This window comes from Equus caballus, chromosome 1 (assembly GCF_041296265.1).
Source record: "Equus caballus isolate H_3958 breed thoroughbred chromosome 1, TB-T2T, whole genome shotgun sequence".
Classification (NCBI taxonomy): Eukaryota; Metazoa; Chordata; class Mammalia; order Perissodactyla; family Equidae; genus Equus; species Equus caballus.
Genome location: NC_091684.1, coordinates 104,336,392 through 104,351,071, shown reverse-complemented (window position 1 = coordinate 104,351,071; position 14,680 = coordinate 104,336,392). Strand labels below are relative to the sequence as shown.

At 48.2% G+C, this 14,680-nt stretch overlaps 1 protein-coding gene and 1 long non-coding RNA gene across 4 annotated transcripts in view; one reads left to right on the top strand and one right to left on the bottom strand.

Moving 5' to 3' along the window:
- Window positions 1–2,871: 2,871 nt before the first annotated feature.
- LOC138916965 (uncharacterized) lies at window positions 2,872–6,468 on the bottom strand. The gene is made up of 2 exons (XR_011424236.1): window positions 5,775–6,468; window positions 2,872–5,324 (listed from the first exon to the last, which is right to left on the bottom strand). It is a non-coding gene; the product is annotated as an uncharacterized lncRNA (long non-coding RNA).
- A 30-nt stretch (window positions 6,469–6,498) lies between these two features.
- The window catches only part of ZSCAN2 (zinc finger and SCAN domain containing 2), a 39,817-nt gene continuing 31,635 nt past the window's right edge, over window positions 6,499–14,680 (top strand). Inside the window, exons 1-2 of one of the 3 annotated variants that reach the window (XM_001498452.6) lie at window positions 6,499–6,702; window positions 8,200–8,709. In XM_001498452.6, coding sequence (XP_001498502.2) covers window positions 8,304–8,709 — 406 coding nt within the window. In that variant the 5' untranslated portion in view covers window positions 6,499–6,702; window positions 8,200–8,303. Of the gene's footprint in view, window positions 6,703–8,196; window positions 8,710–14,680 lie in introns of all 3 variants that reach the window. The other 2 variants (XM_070230606.1, XM_070230611.1) reach the window with 2 other exon arrangements.

Sequence of the window (14,680 nt, the reverse complement as noted above, 5' to 3'; positions counted from 1 at the left end):
TTTTTATTATTTTTAAAGACTTTATTTTTTCAGAGCAGTTTTAGGTTGACAGCAAAATTTAAAGGAAGGTACAAAGATTTCCTATATCCTCTTGTCCCAACTCACGCATAGCCTCCTCCTTTGTCAGCATCCTCCACCAAAGTGGTACACCTGTTAGAACTGATGAACCTACACTGTCACACCATTATCACCCAAAGTCCATAGTTTACATTAAGGTTCACTTGTGTTGTACATTCTCTGGGTTTGGACAAATGTATAACGACACGTATCCATCATTATAGTAACATAGGGAGTATTTCTACTGCCCTAAAAATCTTCTGTGCTCCACCCATTCGTCCCTTCCTGCCCTCCCCACCACAACCCTTGGCTACCACTGATCTTTTCACTGTCTCCATAGTTTGCCTTTTCCAGACTGTCATAGAGTTGGAATCATACAGTGTGTGGCCTTTTCAGCTCTTCAGATTGGCTTCTTTCACTTAGTCATATGTATTTAAGGTTCCTCCATGTCTTTACATGGCTTGACAGCTCATGTCTTCTTAGCGCTGAATAATATTCCATTGTCTGGATGGACCACAGTTTATTTATCCACTCACCTACCGAAGGACCTCTTGGTTGCTTCCAAGTTTGGAAATCATGAATAAAGTTGCTGTAAATATTCATGTGCAGGTTTTTATGTGGACAGAAGTTTTCATCTCCTTTGGGTAAATACCAAGCAGCATGATTTGCTGGATTGTATAGCAAGAGTGTGTTTAGTTTTGCTAAGAAACCACCAAACTGTCTTCCAAAGTGGCCGTACCATTTTGCACTCCCCCTAGCAATGATGAGAGCTCCAGTTGTTCTGCATCCTCATCAGTGGTTTTTTAAATACAAAAACTTATAAGAGGAAACAACACAAAATTCCTCAACTCTATCATTATTATTTAAAAAAATAATAATAAATGCACGCACTTGGTAAAATGTCAAACATTTTAGGAAACTATAAAATTAAAAGAAAAAAATCTCTCTGCTCTTTTTCCAGTCCCTCTAGATAAAGCTAATCCCCATTACACACACTTTCTTGTGTGTATGCAACAAGAAAAATGTATTAGGTAGCTCTCAGCACATACATTAAATATTTCTTTCCATTACATTTCTTCACAAAATGTATCATAATATATGCAAACTGTCTTGCTCCTTGCTTTCTTCACCCATCTGGAGATCTTTCTAGATTACCATATAGACATAAATCTTATTCAAGAGGCTAAGTAGAATTCCAAGGATGGACGTTCCAGACATTATTTATCTGCCTTTGTCTGTAAACATTTAAATTATTTCAACTTTTTGTTATAAATATTGCTGTAATAAACATTCTTGTACCTATCTTGGCATATTTTTATGATCATATCTATAGGATATATTCCTAGCAACAGCATTGCTGGGTCATCTTCCAAAATGACCAGGTTACGCCCAACGTGGGGAGGGGTCATCTGCCCCCCACAAGACGTGCCAATAGTTGAGAGGCAAGGTGATAGGAGAGAAAAGGCTTTTTATTACAGCTTGCTAGCAAAGGGAAAGATGGCCAACTAATGTCTGAAAGAATCGTCTCACAGAACAAAGACTACAGGCCAGTTATATAGGGGACTGGTCTTTGGTGGGGAAGGCATCTTGTCACTGGACGGGGACCTCCATCTGATCTCTGGGTGGGGGTAGACTTCTAGTCTTAGTTCCTGATAGTCCTTTGTTTTACTGGACATGCATCAGAGAATGGAGCAATGCCCTATACCCTGATCTTTCAGTTGTCATTGTTGATGGCTATCAGCATAGACTCTCTGCGTGGGGGTCATCACATTCCTAAGGAACTCAAAACAACAAAGTTATCAACTTACAGCAGCTGGGAGGGGTCATAAAATCTAGAGCGCATGTCTGGGTTGGTTAATCAGGGGTCATTCAGAGTTACAGTATGGTTTCATTTTTTTTAAGATTTTATTTTTTTCCTTTTTCTCCCCAACGCCCCCTGGTACATAGTTGTATATTCTTCGTTGTGGGTCCTTCTCATTGTGGCATGTGGGATGCCGCCTCAGCGTGGTTTGATGAGCAGTGCCATGTCTGCGCCCAGGATTCGAACCAACAAAACACTGGGCCGCCTGCAGTGGAGCGCGTGAACTTAACCACTCGGCCACGGGGCCAGCCCCATATGGTTTCTTTTCTACAATATGGCTTCCCTTATGTCAAAATCTTGTGTTGGGCTGGTATCAACTCCACCAGTTATACTCTCACCCATGGTAGGAGAATGAATTATTTTCCTCACTGTCAACACTACTGTGCATTATCACACTTTAAAATTGTTGCTAATACTCAATACTGTTGGAGAAAAATGATATCTGTATTTGTTTTTTTTTTAAAGATTTTATTTTTTTCCTTTTTCTCCCCAAAGCCTCCCGGTACATAGTTGTATATTCTTCGTTGTGGGTCCTTCTAGTTGTGCCATGTGGGACACCGCCTCAGCATGGTTTGATGAGCAGTGCCATGTCTGCGCCCAGGATTCGAACCAACGAAACACTGGGCCGCCTGCAGCGGAGCACGCGAACTTAACCACTTGGCCACAAGGCCAGCCTCTGTATTTGTTTTTATTTGCATTTTAAAAATTATTAGTGGGTTTGAGCTGTTTTCCCCTCTCCCTCTCTCTGTGACTTGCTTATTCTTATCCTTTACCCATTTTTCTATTGAGGTCTTGGTCTTTTTTATGCTCATTAGTATAAACTCATAGTAAATTAGAAATTTGCTGTCAGTTTGTCACATGTGTTATAGCTATTTCCCCTACTTCGTCATTTCCTTTTTACTTCATTTACCGCCTATTATGCTACGCAGATGTTTTTTAATTTTGTGCTCAAATTTATTTTTACTTTTCTTTCTGATTTCTGAGTGCATTAGTTTTGTAATTATAAATAATTCAGGTTGCTCGTGTGTGTGTGTGTGTGCACATACACACATGTGCATGCATGTATTTAAAGTTTTTTCTTGTTTTTTTCTTGCTATCTTTATAATTAGTCTTTACTTCTAATATCTTGGGGGACACTGAAGATTATGGAGCTAGATTCTCTCTAAAACACGCCCTGTCTCAAGCCACTCATGCTTCTGTGTCTTGGCAGGCACAGCCCCACACTGGGGCCGCCTCCCAAGTCATTCTGTTCAGCCCAGGGCACCCTTGTGTCTTCCCAGAAATATCCTTGAATAGAGCAGTTCAGAATAGGGCATGGGAACTGGCTGAAGGCTGTAAATCCATTCTCCTCATTCTTCTTGGCACGAAGGGGCTGGAGCAGCCCAGGACAGCGCAGGACAACTGAGACAGAGAAAAGCCAGCATCCCCAGGAGCAGCACAGGGTCCAAAGGGCATACTAAATACTAAATACAAACCACTCGGGAAAAACAGGAAAAGATACCGGCCTTGGTGGTGGGGGTGGGGGCAGGGGGCGGTGAAAAAAATTCCGTTCTAAACAAACAAAAAAATCCTGCTCTATCTCTTCTTTTTCCACAGGCATGTGACACGTGATACTTAATTTCACAATTGTTCAGTGACTGCTGTGGACTGAATTTCACTCTTCCCTCGTTAAAATGTTCCCCTGATCTCATTCTCTAGTTCTCTTCCTGTCTGGGCATTCCTACTGTGAGCCCCCTTGGTCTTTTCCTTCGCTTTAGGCCAGTCTCACAGCATCCTACGACACTGTCCACTTAAATGGCCTTTTCCCAATCACATTTACTGGCCCTGGCTCTGCGGCATAACTAGCAAAAATGACACACCCACTTCGCACAACCAGAAAAGACTCCCCTCTCACTCTGACATCAAGGAAGTAGGTTGGATTAAGCTATGGTGGGGGTCTTGGGTAGGGGGAGTTACCTCCTGCATCCTCAGGGCCCAAAGGCCCCTCTACCTCAATGCCCTGGCCTCATCTGCTCAGGGGTCATTGACCCTGATCTGGACCAGGTATGAAAAGCCGGTTCTGCCCATCCCCATCCTTATCATCTCATCAACTCTAATGACCTGGAAGCTCCACCAACGCCTTGGCTGGAGCATTCCTTGGGGCAAGGTCTCTTCTTGCTCAGCATTCGAAGACAAGTAGCGACACAGGTCGTTTCTGCCTGTCCAGTTTTTCCTAATAGGCCTTCAGTCTCCGGATTGGAGACGCTGCCTTTTTTGTGGGGTTATTAGTAAGGAAAGATGGGAGCCAGATCCAACCCCCCCTCACTGGTGGGGCCAGGGCTGGGCCTGTGGTTTAGACTCAGCCAACCAAGGTGGAACCTTGAGAGGAAGACAGGCAAATGGAGACGGCTGTAGTATCACCAGTGCTCACGGGGCGGGCAGGCCAGACTGTTTCTGCTGAGATCGTTGCTGTGGTTTTGGGGGCTTTATCCTCTCGTTCTTGCTTCCCAACTGTTCTCAAGCCTGGTCCCTTCAGCTCCCACTTACGCTGTGAGTTCCCTGATATTCTTTCAATAAGTCCCTCTCACTTAAGTTAGCCAGAGTAGTTCTCTGAAGCTGTTAACCAAGAATGCTCACTGGTAGAACAGAGTCTCTGTCACCCCTGTGGTTTGGCCAATGGAGAAAGGAATCACTTGCAGGGGCAGCCCTACTCACTGAACCGGGCTGTGCTTCTAGGCTTGCCTGCTCTCCCAGGCTGGTCTTAGGGCTCTGGCTTGGGTACCAGAACCATCAGGCCACGAATTGGTCTTAAATGTGACTTGCTCTCTATCTAAACCTGGGACGGTTGACATTGGCCAGGACCAGCTTCCCAGAGAATCAGGCACAGGGCAGAGATGGCTCGCTCCAGGATTCTCCTGTGACAAGATAGTGCCAGTTTCTTGTGGTTGAGGGTTGGCTTGGGATAGGAGCAGAAGTAAATGAACTCTTGGGCTGCTAGAAAGTTTCAACAGTGCCCCAGCAACCAAACAAATCTTTCCCCTTTTGTGTAAATTTCCATTCCCAGTGAGGATGGAAATGTGGGGAAACAAATATTTGTTAATACAAGAATTATCATCCTCAATCACTTTGCAGACCTCATGTTCTAGGAATGCTGACCGCTGGAGAGGTGGCGGTCAGCAGCGCTGCATCCAGCGGCTTAGCGCAGACTTCTCAGGCTGGCCTCGAGGTGGTGCTGTTTGCATGTGGGCAGTGTAGGCTACCAAGTTAAGATGCCACCAGGGATACTGCAGCATTCAAGAGCTGAACCTCACTTTGCATCTTTATAGTTGCATTAATTGAAGGAGTTAATTCGTGAAAAAAGGGTGAAATTCAAATAATCTTCGGAGTGGTGCAGAGAACTTTCTAAGAATGACACAAAACTGAGAACCTATAAAAAGACAAGATCGACAAATTTGATGGCATGGAAATCGTCATATTTCTATATTAAAAAACAGCAAAAAAAAAAAAAAAAAAGAACAGCAAACTGAGAAAAATAGTAACAACTACTGTGACAAACGAACCAATCATTTTCTTAACATACAAAGAGCTCTTACAAATAAATTCAATTTAAAAATGGGGAGAAGAGATAATCAGTTCATAGAAAGGAGATTAAAAACACCAATAAAGCCGAAACAATTCTCAAACACTGATGAAATGGAAATTAAATTTTCATGAAAACGAAATGAAATTTTGATGAAAATTAAAACTACAAGTACGGTCATTTGTGTGTGCCTCCAATAATTGTCCCTACAAACGTACCCAATTGTTCTATAACAGACCACTAAGGTTGTCTTTCTCCCCTTATATTTCCCTCTTGGGTTTCCAGGCGGTTTCTCACCTGCTGTCATACCGTGTGGAGGCACCATTTCCTCAAGAGCATCGACCGTGGGAATCCCATCTGTGGGGCCAATCTTCCCTTCTCCCCTCCCAGTGCTGAGATTGACAACAAGCAGCACCGTGACAAGTACCAAAATGGAGACGTCGACCAGGTGTGCTGGGCGCGGTGTCTCTGCCTAGGGAAGCGAGATGGAGCAGGCTCCACAGACGAGGGGATAGACGAGAGAATGGGAGCTCCGCGGCGCAAGAGGAGAGACAGGGCTTTCCTCCAGCCGCAGGAAGACCACGTGCGACAACAAAGCGGCGTGCAAAGGCCAGGTGCGCTTGTGAGTCTGCAAGCTGCGGGAGGGGGCCGGCTCGGGAATCTCCGTGCGGATTTCTTTCCAGTTCGGGGACTGCTTTCCGCCGTCGAGGGGGCCTAACAATATTACTTGTCACACAGTTCACAGCTGAAAAAGAGCTTCAAGCCCCTCCATCCAACTTTCACTTTCTATCGACAAGTACACGGAGGCCTTAAAGAAGTGAAATGACCTGTCCCAGGTCACAGCTCTGGCCAACACTGGGGACCCTGACAACCAGTCCGCGGATTTTCCTGCCTCTGGACCTCTCGCGTTGCCAAGGCTAGCAAACCCCAACTCCACTCCCCAGCTCGTCGTCCTGGTCGTCTTGGCGGACTACAACTCCCATGATGCCTCGGGCCCAGCCACCCTCCCGCGGCCTGGCTGGGGGCTGTATTGGCCAATAGGAAGGCAGAGTTTCCAGGGGCCGTTTTCGGGGGCCAATGAGCGCGGTGGGGGGCGGGCCTCTCCCGTCCATTGTTCTCGGTGCCCCTCGGGCCGGAGCCGTGGTGCATCCGGAGGGGCCGGGCCGTGGCCGGGGGCGCTTCTTCACGCGGCACGGCCGCCGGAGCAGGACTGGCCTCCTGAGAGGTGAGCTCGGAGGGACAGACCTGGAGCCGCGCGGGCTAGGGGAGTAGCCCGCGGCGAGGGAATAACGGGCCTGGAGCCGGTGCGGGCAGCCCTGCGGGGGGAGGGGCGTCGGGGGCGCTGTCCGCGTCCCGCGGGCCGGGCTGCTGGGGTCTGCGCGCCCGCTGCGCTCAGCGAACGGACCCGGCTCTTCTTCCGAGCGGTGAGCCCCTTGCGCATCCAAGCGGGGTCCCGGCTTTGCACGGGGAGGCACATGGGACGACATCCCGCGCAGCTGCTCGTTTTGCAGATGGGGAAACTGAGCTTCAGCGGGGGCGTGTCTTGCCCCGGGTCAGACAGCGAATCAGCTGACTAGGAACAGTTTTCCCGGGCTCCCGAATAAGAGTTCTCTTGTACCTGTTTTGCTTTTTTGTTCTTTTCTGATCTTCATTTTAAAGAGTTTGTGCTTTTAGTGCTCTTAACATTTCGTAGGATTTCTGTCCAGGTTTTTTTTTCCCCCTTGTATATGTGTTCATTTTTTAAGAGAATTGGGGTCATACTGCGTCTGTGGTTTTTCTGCCTTGCTGGTTTTGTTTTTACCCATAATTTTCATGTTATGAGAATTATCTTAAATCATTAATGATTAATAATCTTTGTCAGCATAATTTTTAAAAATATTTAAAAAATACATACTGCAGAGTGCACAGGTCTTAAATTTCATATGTCTGCTCTTGTGGAACCATTGTCAGATCAAGATACAGAACATTGCCGGCACCCCTGAAGGCTCCTTTGAGCCCCTTCTCAGTCAGTAGCCACCAAAGGTAGCCATTATTACCTCGGCATAGATTTTAATACATTTTACTGTATGGATGTGCCGTAATTTATTAACCATTCCCCTGCTGCTGAGTTTTTAAGGTGTCGTCTTTTTGGCAATTAGAAACCATGCTAGGGTTGTGTGTCCTTGCAAATAAATTTCTCTTTGCAAAGATGTTTATTTTTAAAGATAAATTCCTGTGGGACCATGGCTGGATGGAAGAGTATGCACATTTTATAACTTTTATATATGGTAATAATGCAGTTAAGATCCTGCCTTCCTTCCAATGAGGCTCAAAGTGCCTTGACATCTGATCCATTGTTAATCCTTACGATGTCCCGATGTCCCGGTAAGACACGAAGGATGTGTGTTATATCTGCTTGTTAGATGGTCAGTGAGGTTGAGTGACTGAGTTGTATGTTAGGTCAGGGTCAGTCGCTCTGCAGACTGAGGGCAGGATAACTCAGTCCTGGGTCTTTTGGAAAGAAAGTGCTGTATTTTTTTGTACTTGTGATTCTTCTTAACTTCTCTTGCCACAGAGAGATATGTTTTCAGGAATAAGCCATTTTTCCTTTAAGAGGGACAGGAAACTTGTGTTGACTTGCGGATGTAGGAGCCGCTTGGTGGCCTGTCCTGGGCTGCTATGAGTTAGGTTATTTAGGACAGTCTCCTTATTGATTCTGGTTCTCTTTCTCATTTCTCAGCAGACTACTTGTTGAAATTTGAGAAGAAAAGTGTCTTCTCAGAGAGGCTGGCTGGAGAAGACGGAAGTTCAAGACTAGAAGCCTGAGTGATTGCCCCAAGAACGTGGATGATGGCTGCAGAGGTGCCCAGAGTAACCACTCCCCTGAGCCCTTTGGTCCAGGTACCTCAAGAGGAAGATGAACCGGAGGAGGAGGTCGCCACCATGATCCTGGAGGATGACTCCTGGGTGCAGGAAGCTGTCCTGCAGGAGGATGGCCCTGAGTCCGAGCCCTTTCCCCAGAGCACTGGCAAGGGCAGCCCGCACGAGGAGGTAGCGGGAGGGCCTCAGGGTGCGCTTGGCCGCCTTCGAGAGCTCTGTCGGCGCTGGCTGAGGCCGGAGGTGCACACCAAGGAGCAGATGCTGACCGTGCTGCCGAGGGAAATTCAGGCCTGGCTGCAAGAGCATCGGCCCGAAAGCAGCGAGGAGGCAGTGGCCCTGGTGGAAGACTTGACCCAGACCCTTCGGGCCAGTGGTGAGATGCTGAACCTCCTTGGGAGAGGGTGGGAGCATCCCTCAGCAGTGGAGGAGGGTGTTTGCAGAGGAGGAGAAGGTGGTGTCCAGGACGGCACTCGGGACAGCCCCATCCCTCTGCTCTGTCTGCAGGCAATCGGCACATTGTCGCCCTTTTTAATGCCCTTGTTGTGTGCAGGGACAGTTCCAGAATTTCAGCATAAGAGGAGCTTAGAGGACTATTCTTGGAGCTAAATTTGCATAGTTAGCATAGTTTTTACTTTTGTTTATTTGGAGAGGTTGGGAAGCTGATTTAGGTTATGGGGGGAGGGGCTGAAGACCCTACAAACCACCCCTTGGAACCTTCACTTGGTCATGCAATAAACATCCCAAATATTTGACATTCCAGCAGTTAGAAAAACCAAGTCCTGTTTTTAAAAAGTGATTTTTTTATGAAACCAAGATAAAGGGTGAGTAAACCAGCTAATAACTAGGGACTTTCTGTGGTATAAGGTCGTCCTAGGCTCTTAAAAGAGTCACTTTAAGTGGGAGCTCTTTGCAGTGGTTAATAGGTTTGTCTCCTGCGTTATTAACACGTTGCGGCATCCAGGCATGCCATTTCACCAGTCTGTCTCCATTGTGGGCTTCACTCGTAATCTCGACTCCCTTGATGACCAAATCTTTGCTTCGGGTCTACCTGTGCCCTTAGGACTGTTGAAGACCCCGTGGGAAATGGCTGCCTTGTGCTGATGAGAACTGCAGAAGTTCAGAGAAAGGAACGGGGAGAGGTGGGGATTGGTCAGGGGAGGCCTCACGGAGGGTCTGAAATTGCAGCAGGAGGTTGCAGGCTGGAGCAGAATTTGAAGGGTGCAGGGGAGGAGGAGGGTGTGGTGGCCGAGGCTCCGAGGGGGCACAGCTCATTCCTTCAGGTGACAGTTGGAGGCTGGCTGATTGCAGTGGCGGTGATTTTAGGAAGTGGTAGGGAGTAATATGGGGGAAGGACTGGTGGAGGTTTGGGCTGGTGTCCTTGGCCTCAGCAGGCTCTTGAACTAGGACCCGGGGGCACGGGAGGAAGCTGAGTTTGGCAACAGGATGTAGGTTCGATTAGAGGCAGGAGGGCAGCCAGGAAGCCGTCTAGACACGGGGGTGCAGTGATATGGGCCGGGCTGAGGTGGGGACGTTGGGGGGCCGGGGGAGATTGGATACATGTGAGAGAAAGAACTAACAGTCGAAAGAGCGAGTGTTTGTCAGTCCCTTTCTATGGGCCAGGTGGTGTGCCTAGCCCCTGATATGCAAAACCAGGGGAAACTTGGGCCATAATCGAGATTATCGTCACCAGAGAAGTTAAGTGATTTCCTTCAGATCGTGCAGCTGGTGCCAGGCGGAACCAGGATTTGAACTCATGGGTCCGAGGACATGGCCTGTGTTCCCAAACGTTTCATCACATCCATGAGGCAAAGGGATAGTGCCCAGTGGGTGTTGTTAAGAGTGATGCAGACGTGGACTAAGACGAAGGTGACTAACTCAGGGGCGTCTCATCTGGAGGATTCAGAAGACTGGGAAGAGAAGAGAAGGAAAGGGAAGGTGTTTGGGGGCAGAGGTTGTGACAGCCCTCAGGGACTTGGGAGATGTGAATAGAGCTGTCTTTTGGAGCAAGAGACTGACATTGAGGGCCTACTGTGAGCCCAGCCCGCAGTGGGCACCTTACACGTCCGTCTCACTAACAGTCCTGTGAAGTGGGTGGGACTGTCATCTTACAGATGGGAAAATGGAAGTTCAGCAAAGTTGAGCCCTTACTTGAGGTCACACAGGTGGTCAGTGGTGGGGCCAGGATTCAAGCTCCAGTCTGTTGGCTTCTACATGTTTTTGGTGGATCTTAGGTTTTATTTGAAGCAAAGTACCTGATTTTCTTTGGCACTGAAAAATAACTTTTAATTTTGCTCTTCCTATTTAAAAAAACAAAAACCTCTCATCCTATCTAAAAACTTGGTTCGCTTGCCTCCTGATGGATGTGACGAGTTTGTAATGAACTTGAGCATCTTCGGTCAGATACTAGGCTGAAGCCCCCAGGGTTGTTGTTCAGTTGGGGAGGTTGCAGAGCAGAGGGTCCATCTCAGACGGTGTCTCTGAGGTGATCGCAGGTGTCCACTGCGACAGCCCTCCCCACCCGGCTTGCTGCAGGGGCTTCGTGCCTGTCGTCCTTCCCCGGAAGGACTTCCCAGCCATCTTAGTCCTCTGACTTCTGCCTTGAGATCCTCTGTGTTGGTCTTCGTCTGTTTAACAAATGCTCCTGGCCTTCCTCGTGGTTGCTCCGAGGAACCTCTGCACTCGTCTTCATCGCTTCTCAAACATTTACTCAACATCAGACCACTTGGCCTCTATTCTGCTTGTCCAGCTCGGGACCTTTGGACACGTTTACCCCGCACAGGACATTTCAAGGCCTGGTTAGATAGTGGTGGTTTAATACTTGACTAGCAGTCACCTTTAGGTGCCCGCGGGTAAAGTATCTTATCATTCCAGTGAAGATTGGACCTGTATTAATAGTTGTATTAATAGTTGAAGCTCATCTCTCTCTGTGAGTGTTTCCCAAGGACATCCTAATCCCCACACCCAGCCCGAACTCCGGCTCTTGTGTTTCTCATCTGAACTCTTGTGGCAGCCTCCAAGTGGAACCTGCCCGCAGCCTCCTTCCCCTTCGTGGCAGCTGCTCACTCCCACCTGAGTGATCGCCTGCTAAAAATCTTCGTGAGTTCCCCAGCGTCTCCAAATCAAGCGTGCCCTCCTTGTTCTACTTGGACCCCCTGGCCCTGTGTGACCTGGCCCACCCGGCCCTGCGGCCGGTCCCCTGGTCCTGTTGCTGCAGCCCCTGCTCCATTTGGACCAGGTCTTGCTGTTTCTTGAACGTAGGCTGTGCCTTCTAGCATTCTTCTGTGCTCCTGAGCTTTGACGTGGAGTGGCTTTGTCCCATCCCTCTGATGATATCCTGGTCGTCCTTTGAGCGTACAGGCTTGGGGACCCGCTCCATAAAGCCGTCCTTACTTCTGGTCCCTCTTCCCTGTCCTCGCTTCCACCCACCTGGGAGCATCTTGATCGCCTCTGCCAGAAGCCGTCTCCCTCAGAACATTCGGATTCCCCTTCTCTTCTGACTTTTTATCATATTCCATCTTGGTTTCTATTTGTATGAATCCTTGTCTTATTTCTTTTAGAACCTGTAAAATCCCAGAAGACAAGGAGCCTGTCTTTTTTCTTTTTCTTTCTATATTCTTCTTTTTTTTTTTTCAGCTCACATAGTACCCAGCGCAGTGGCCTACACATAATGGGAACTCAATAAGCATCGTTGGGATGAGTCAAAGGATGCTTCCCACCTTCCTGCAGGTGTGGGAGGCTCCCCTGCTCAGTCTGTGAAGGAGGCGGACAGAGCTGCTTGGTCCCAGGCTCATCTGCCTTTCACTGAGAAAGCCTTGCTAAGCTTTTCTTTTTAAAACAATATGAGGTCATGCCCACATTTGGGAGAGCATAGCCGGGATACTTGTGAATCGGGGAAGGGAGGATGGGTGAGACTCAGCTTGGGTTGGGGAGGATGCTCCAGCCGGTAGGCAAGTCAGGCAGCTTAGTCCAGCAGCGAGCACTTACTCCTGGCCTGCGGGGTTTCTGTTCTTAGAAGCTCCCATGTTAATCCTTTGTTTATATTCAGCAAACCCAGTGAATACTATCACACTTATGCTGTTAATAAAAATATTATTACAAATAGAGAACATGTTTCTGAGTATGGCAGTACATGCCATTCCCATTTGTCACATCTCAAGGCTCCCGGATATCCTCCCTACCTGGCCTAGTAGGTGGCCTTTTCCACTTGGTGTCGTCCAGCCCAACTGCAGGAATGGCGGTGGGACCGACAGTATTTACTTAGGACGAGCTTTGGGTTTGGAAACCTAGGGGACAACCGATCCACACTCCGGGGGAGGACATTTGCCTGAAAGGCTGTTGAGAGGGGGAGCTGGTCACATCCATGTACTCCAGTGACTAAGTGACAGAGAAAACGGAGCTGTTGAGGGCCACCATAATGCCACAGTAGGCATTACTGGTCCTGTGGAGACCACCTCTCCCATGATGGGGTCTTTCGGTTGAGATGAGCTTGGCCCACAGAGCTCATGCTGGGCAGTTGTGTTTTCAGCCTGTGTTTCACAGGCACATTGACAGATTATTTATGAAAAGCGTCACTTATCTCTATGACTTGTTACAAATTACCGACATAAAAACCAGAACACTTCCTTTTTTTGTTGTTGTTGGTGATCTGAGGAATGACAACCCAGATTTTCCAGAACAATCCTGAATATACAATATTTGTTCTTGTAAATCATGAAAATGTCTCAAATTCTAGGAGTTGGCAGCCAAACCGTACCTCTCAGACTGTCCCACATCAGTGAGTGGCCTGGGGCCGGAAGTCATTTCTGAAGTTGTAGGGCTCCATTTTGGTTCAGCAAGTAGAGTCGCTGTGGGATTCAGACAGCCTGTCCCCAAACTGTTCTCTGATTGCTCTGCCCAGCTTCATCCCACTTTCTGTATGAGGTAAGCAGAAAATATCTTAAGAGCTGGAGGCCGGTGGACTCATCCACAGCGGCCTCCCTGCCATAACCCCAGACCAGTGCGGTTACAACAACAGAGTGAAAGGGGAAATGCTCCTCTCTTAACAGATACATTTCATCTCATAGAAGCCCCTGTCACCCAAAAAAGAAACTGCTGACGCCAGAGGGGAGCAAAGGGGAAATTCGTGGGCTTAGAAGTGATAAATTCCTGGGCCGGCCTGGTGGCACAGCGGTTAAGTGTGCACGTTCTGCTTCGGTGGCCTGGGGTTCGCCGGTTGGAATCCCAGGTGTGGACATGGCACCGCTTGGCAAGCCATGCTGTGGTAGGCGTCCCACATATAAAGTGGAGGAAGATGAGCACGGATGTTAGCTCAGGGCCAGGCTTCCTCAGCAAAAAGAGGAGGATTGGCAGCAGTTAGCTCAGGGCTAATCTTCCTCAGAAAAAAAAAAAAGAAGTGATAAATTCCTGACGTATAAATTCTCTGAGCGTTGGTGCGGTGCATGGTCCCTGGACCAGCCCTATCAGCATCGTCTGGAAATGTGTTAAAAATGAAATTCCTGGGCCCCGCCCCAGACCTGCTGAACCAGAAACTTTAGGTGGGGTTCGGTTCTCGGCTTTAACAAGCCATCCAGGGGATCCTGATTCAGTCTCCAGTTTGAGATCCACCACCCTAGACCTCTGGTTCTCAAACTTGGCCACACTTCGGAATCTCTTGGGTTGCTGGAGCCCACGCCCAGGGATTCTGGTGTACTGATTCAGTTGGCATGGGGTGTGGCCCAGACAACGGACTTTTGAAAGCTCCCCAGGTGGTTTTAAGATGAAGCAAAGTTTAAAAACCACTGCTGTAGAGCCTCGTTACTCAGAGTGTGGTCCGTGGACCAACATCGGTATCACCTAGGAAGAGCGGCAGCTTAACCTCCCCCTAGCCCCACTGACGCCAAAGCTGTGCTTAACGAGATCTCCGGCTGATTCGTGTGCACTCCTCAGTTTGGGAAGCACTGCTCTAGGCTGGAGGGCAGTGGAGGTTATCAGCTTCAAACCTCCTCCTGTCCGGCAGTTGAACCAAAGAGTCCCAGCTGGCCTCTCCAGCCGTCCTCAGCATCTCCTGGCCTTCGGTGGCACAGGCAACAGGTTACCCATTCTGAGCTCGCTGCCCCAGCAAAATGCCCCCCGATGACAACAAACAAACATGCTTCTTTCATTTTTCTTCAGAAGGGGAGTAGAGAGAGTTGGGGAATTGTAAGGGTCTTTGTTTTTTTAAAGCTGCAATTCTCAGCTTCAAAACAAAATCACTTTTAGTTCACTTAGCTATTGGAAATATACGCCACACAGAAGTCTTGGAGAGATGTCACGTTATAACTGTCAAGTGCTTGGCAACCGTTCATTTAGCTGAGAACAGAGCTCAT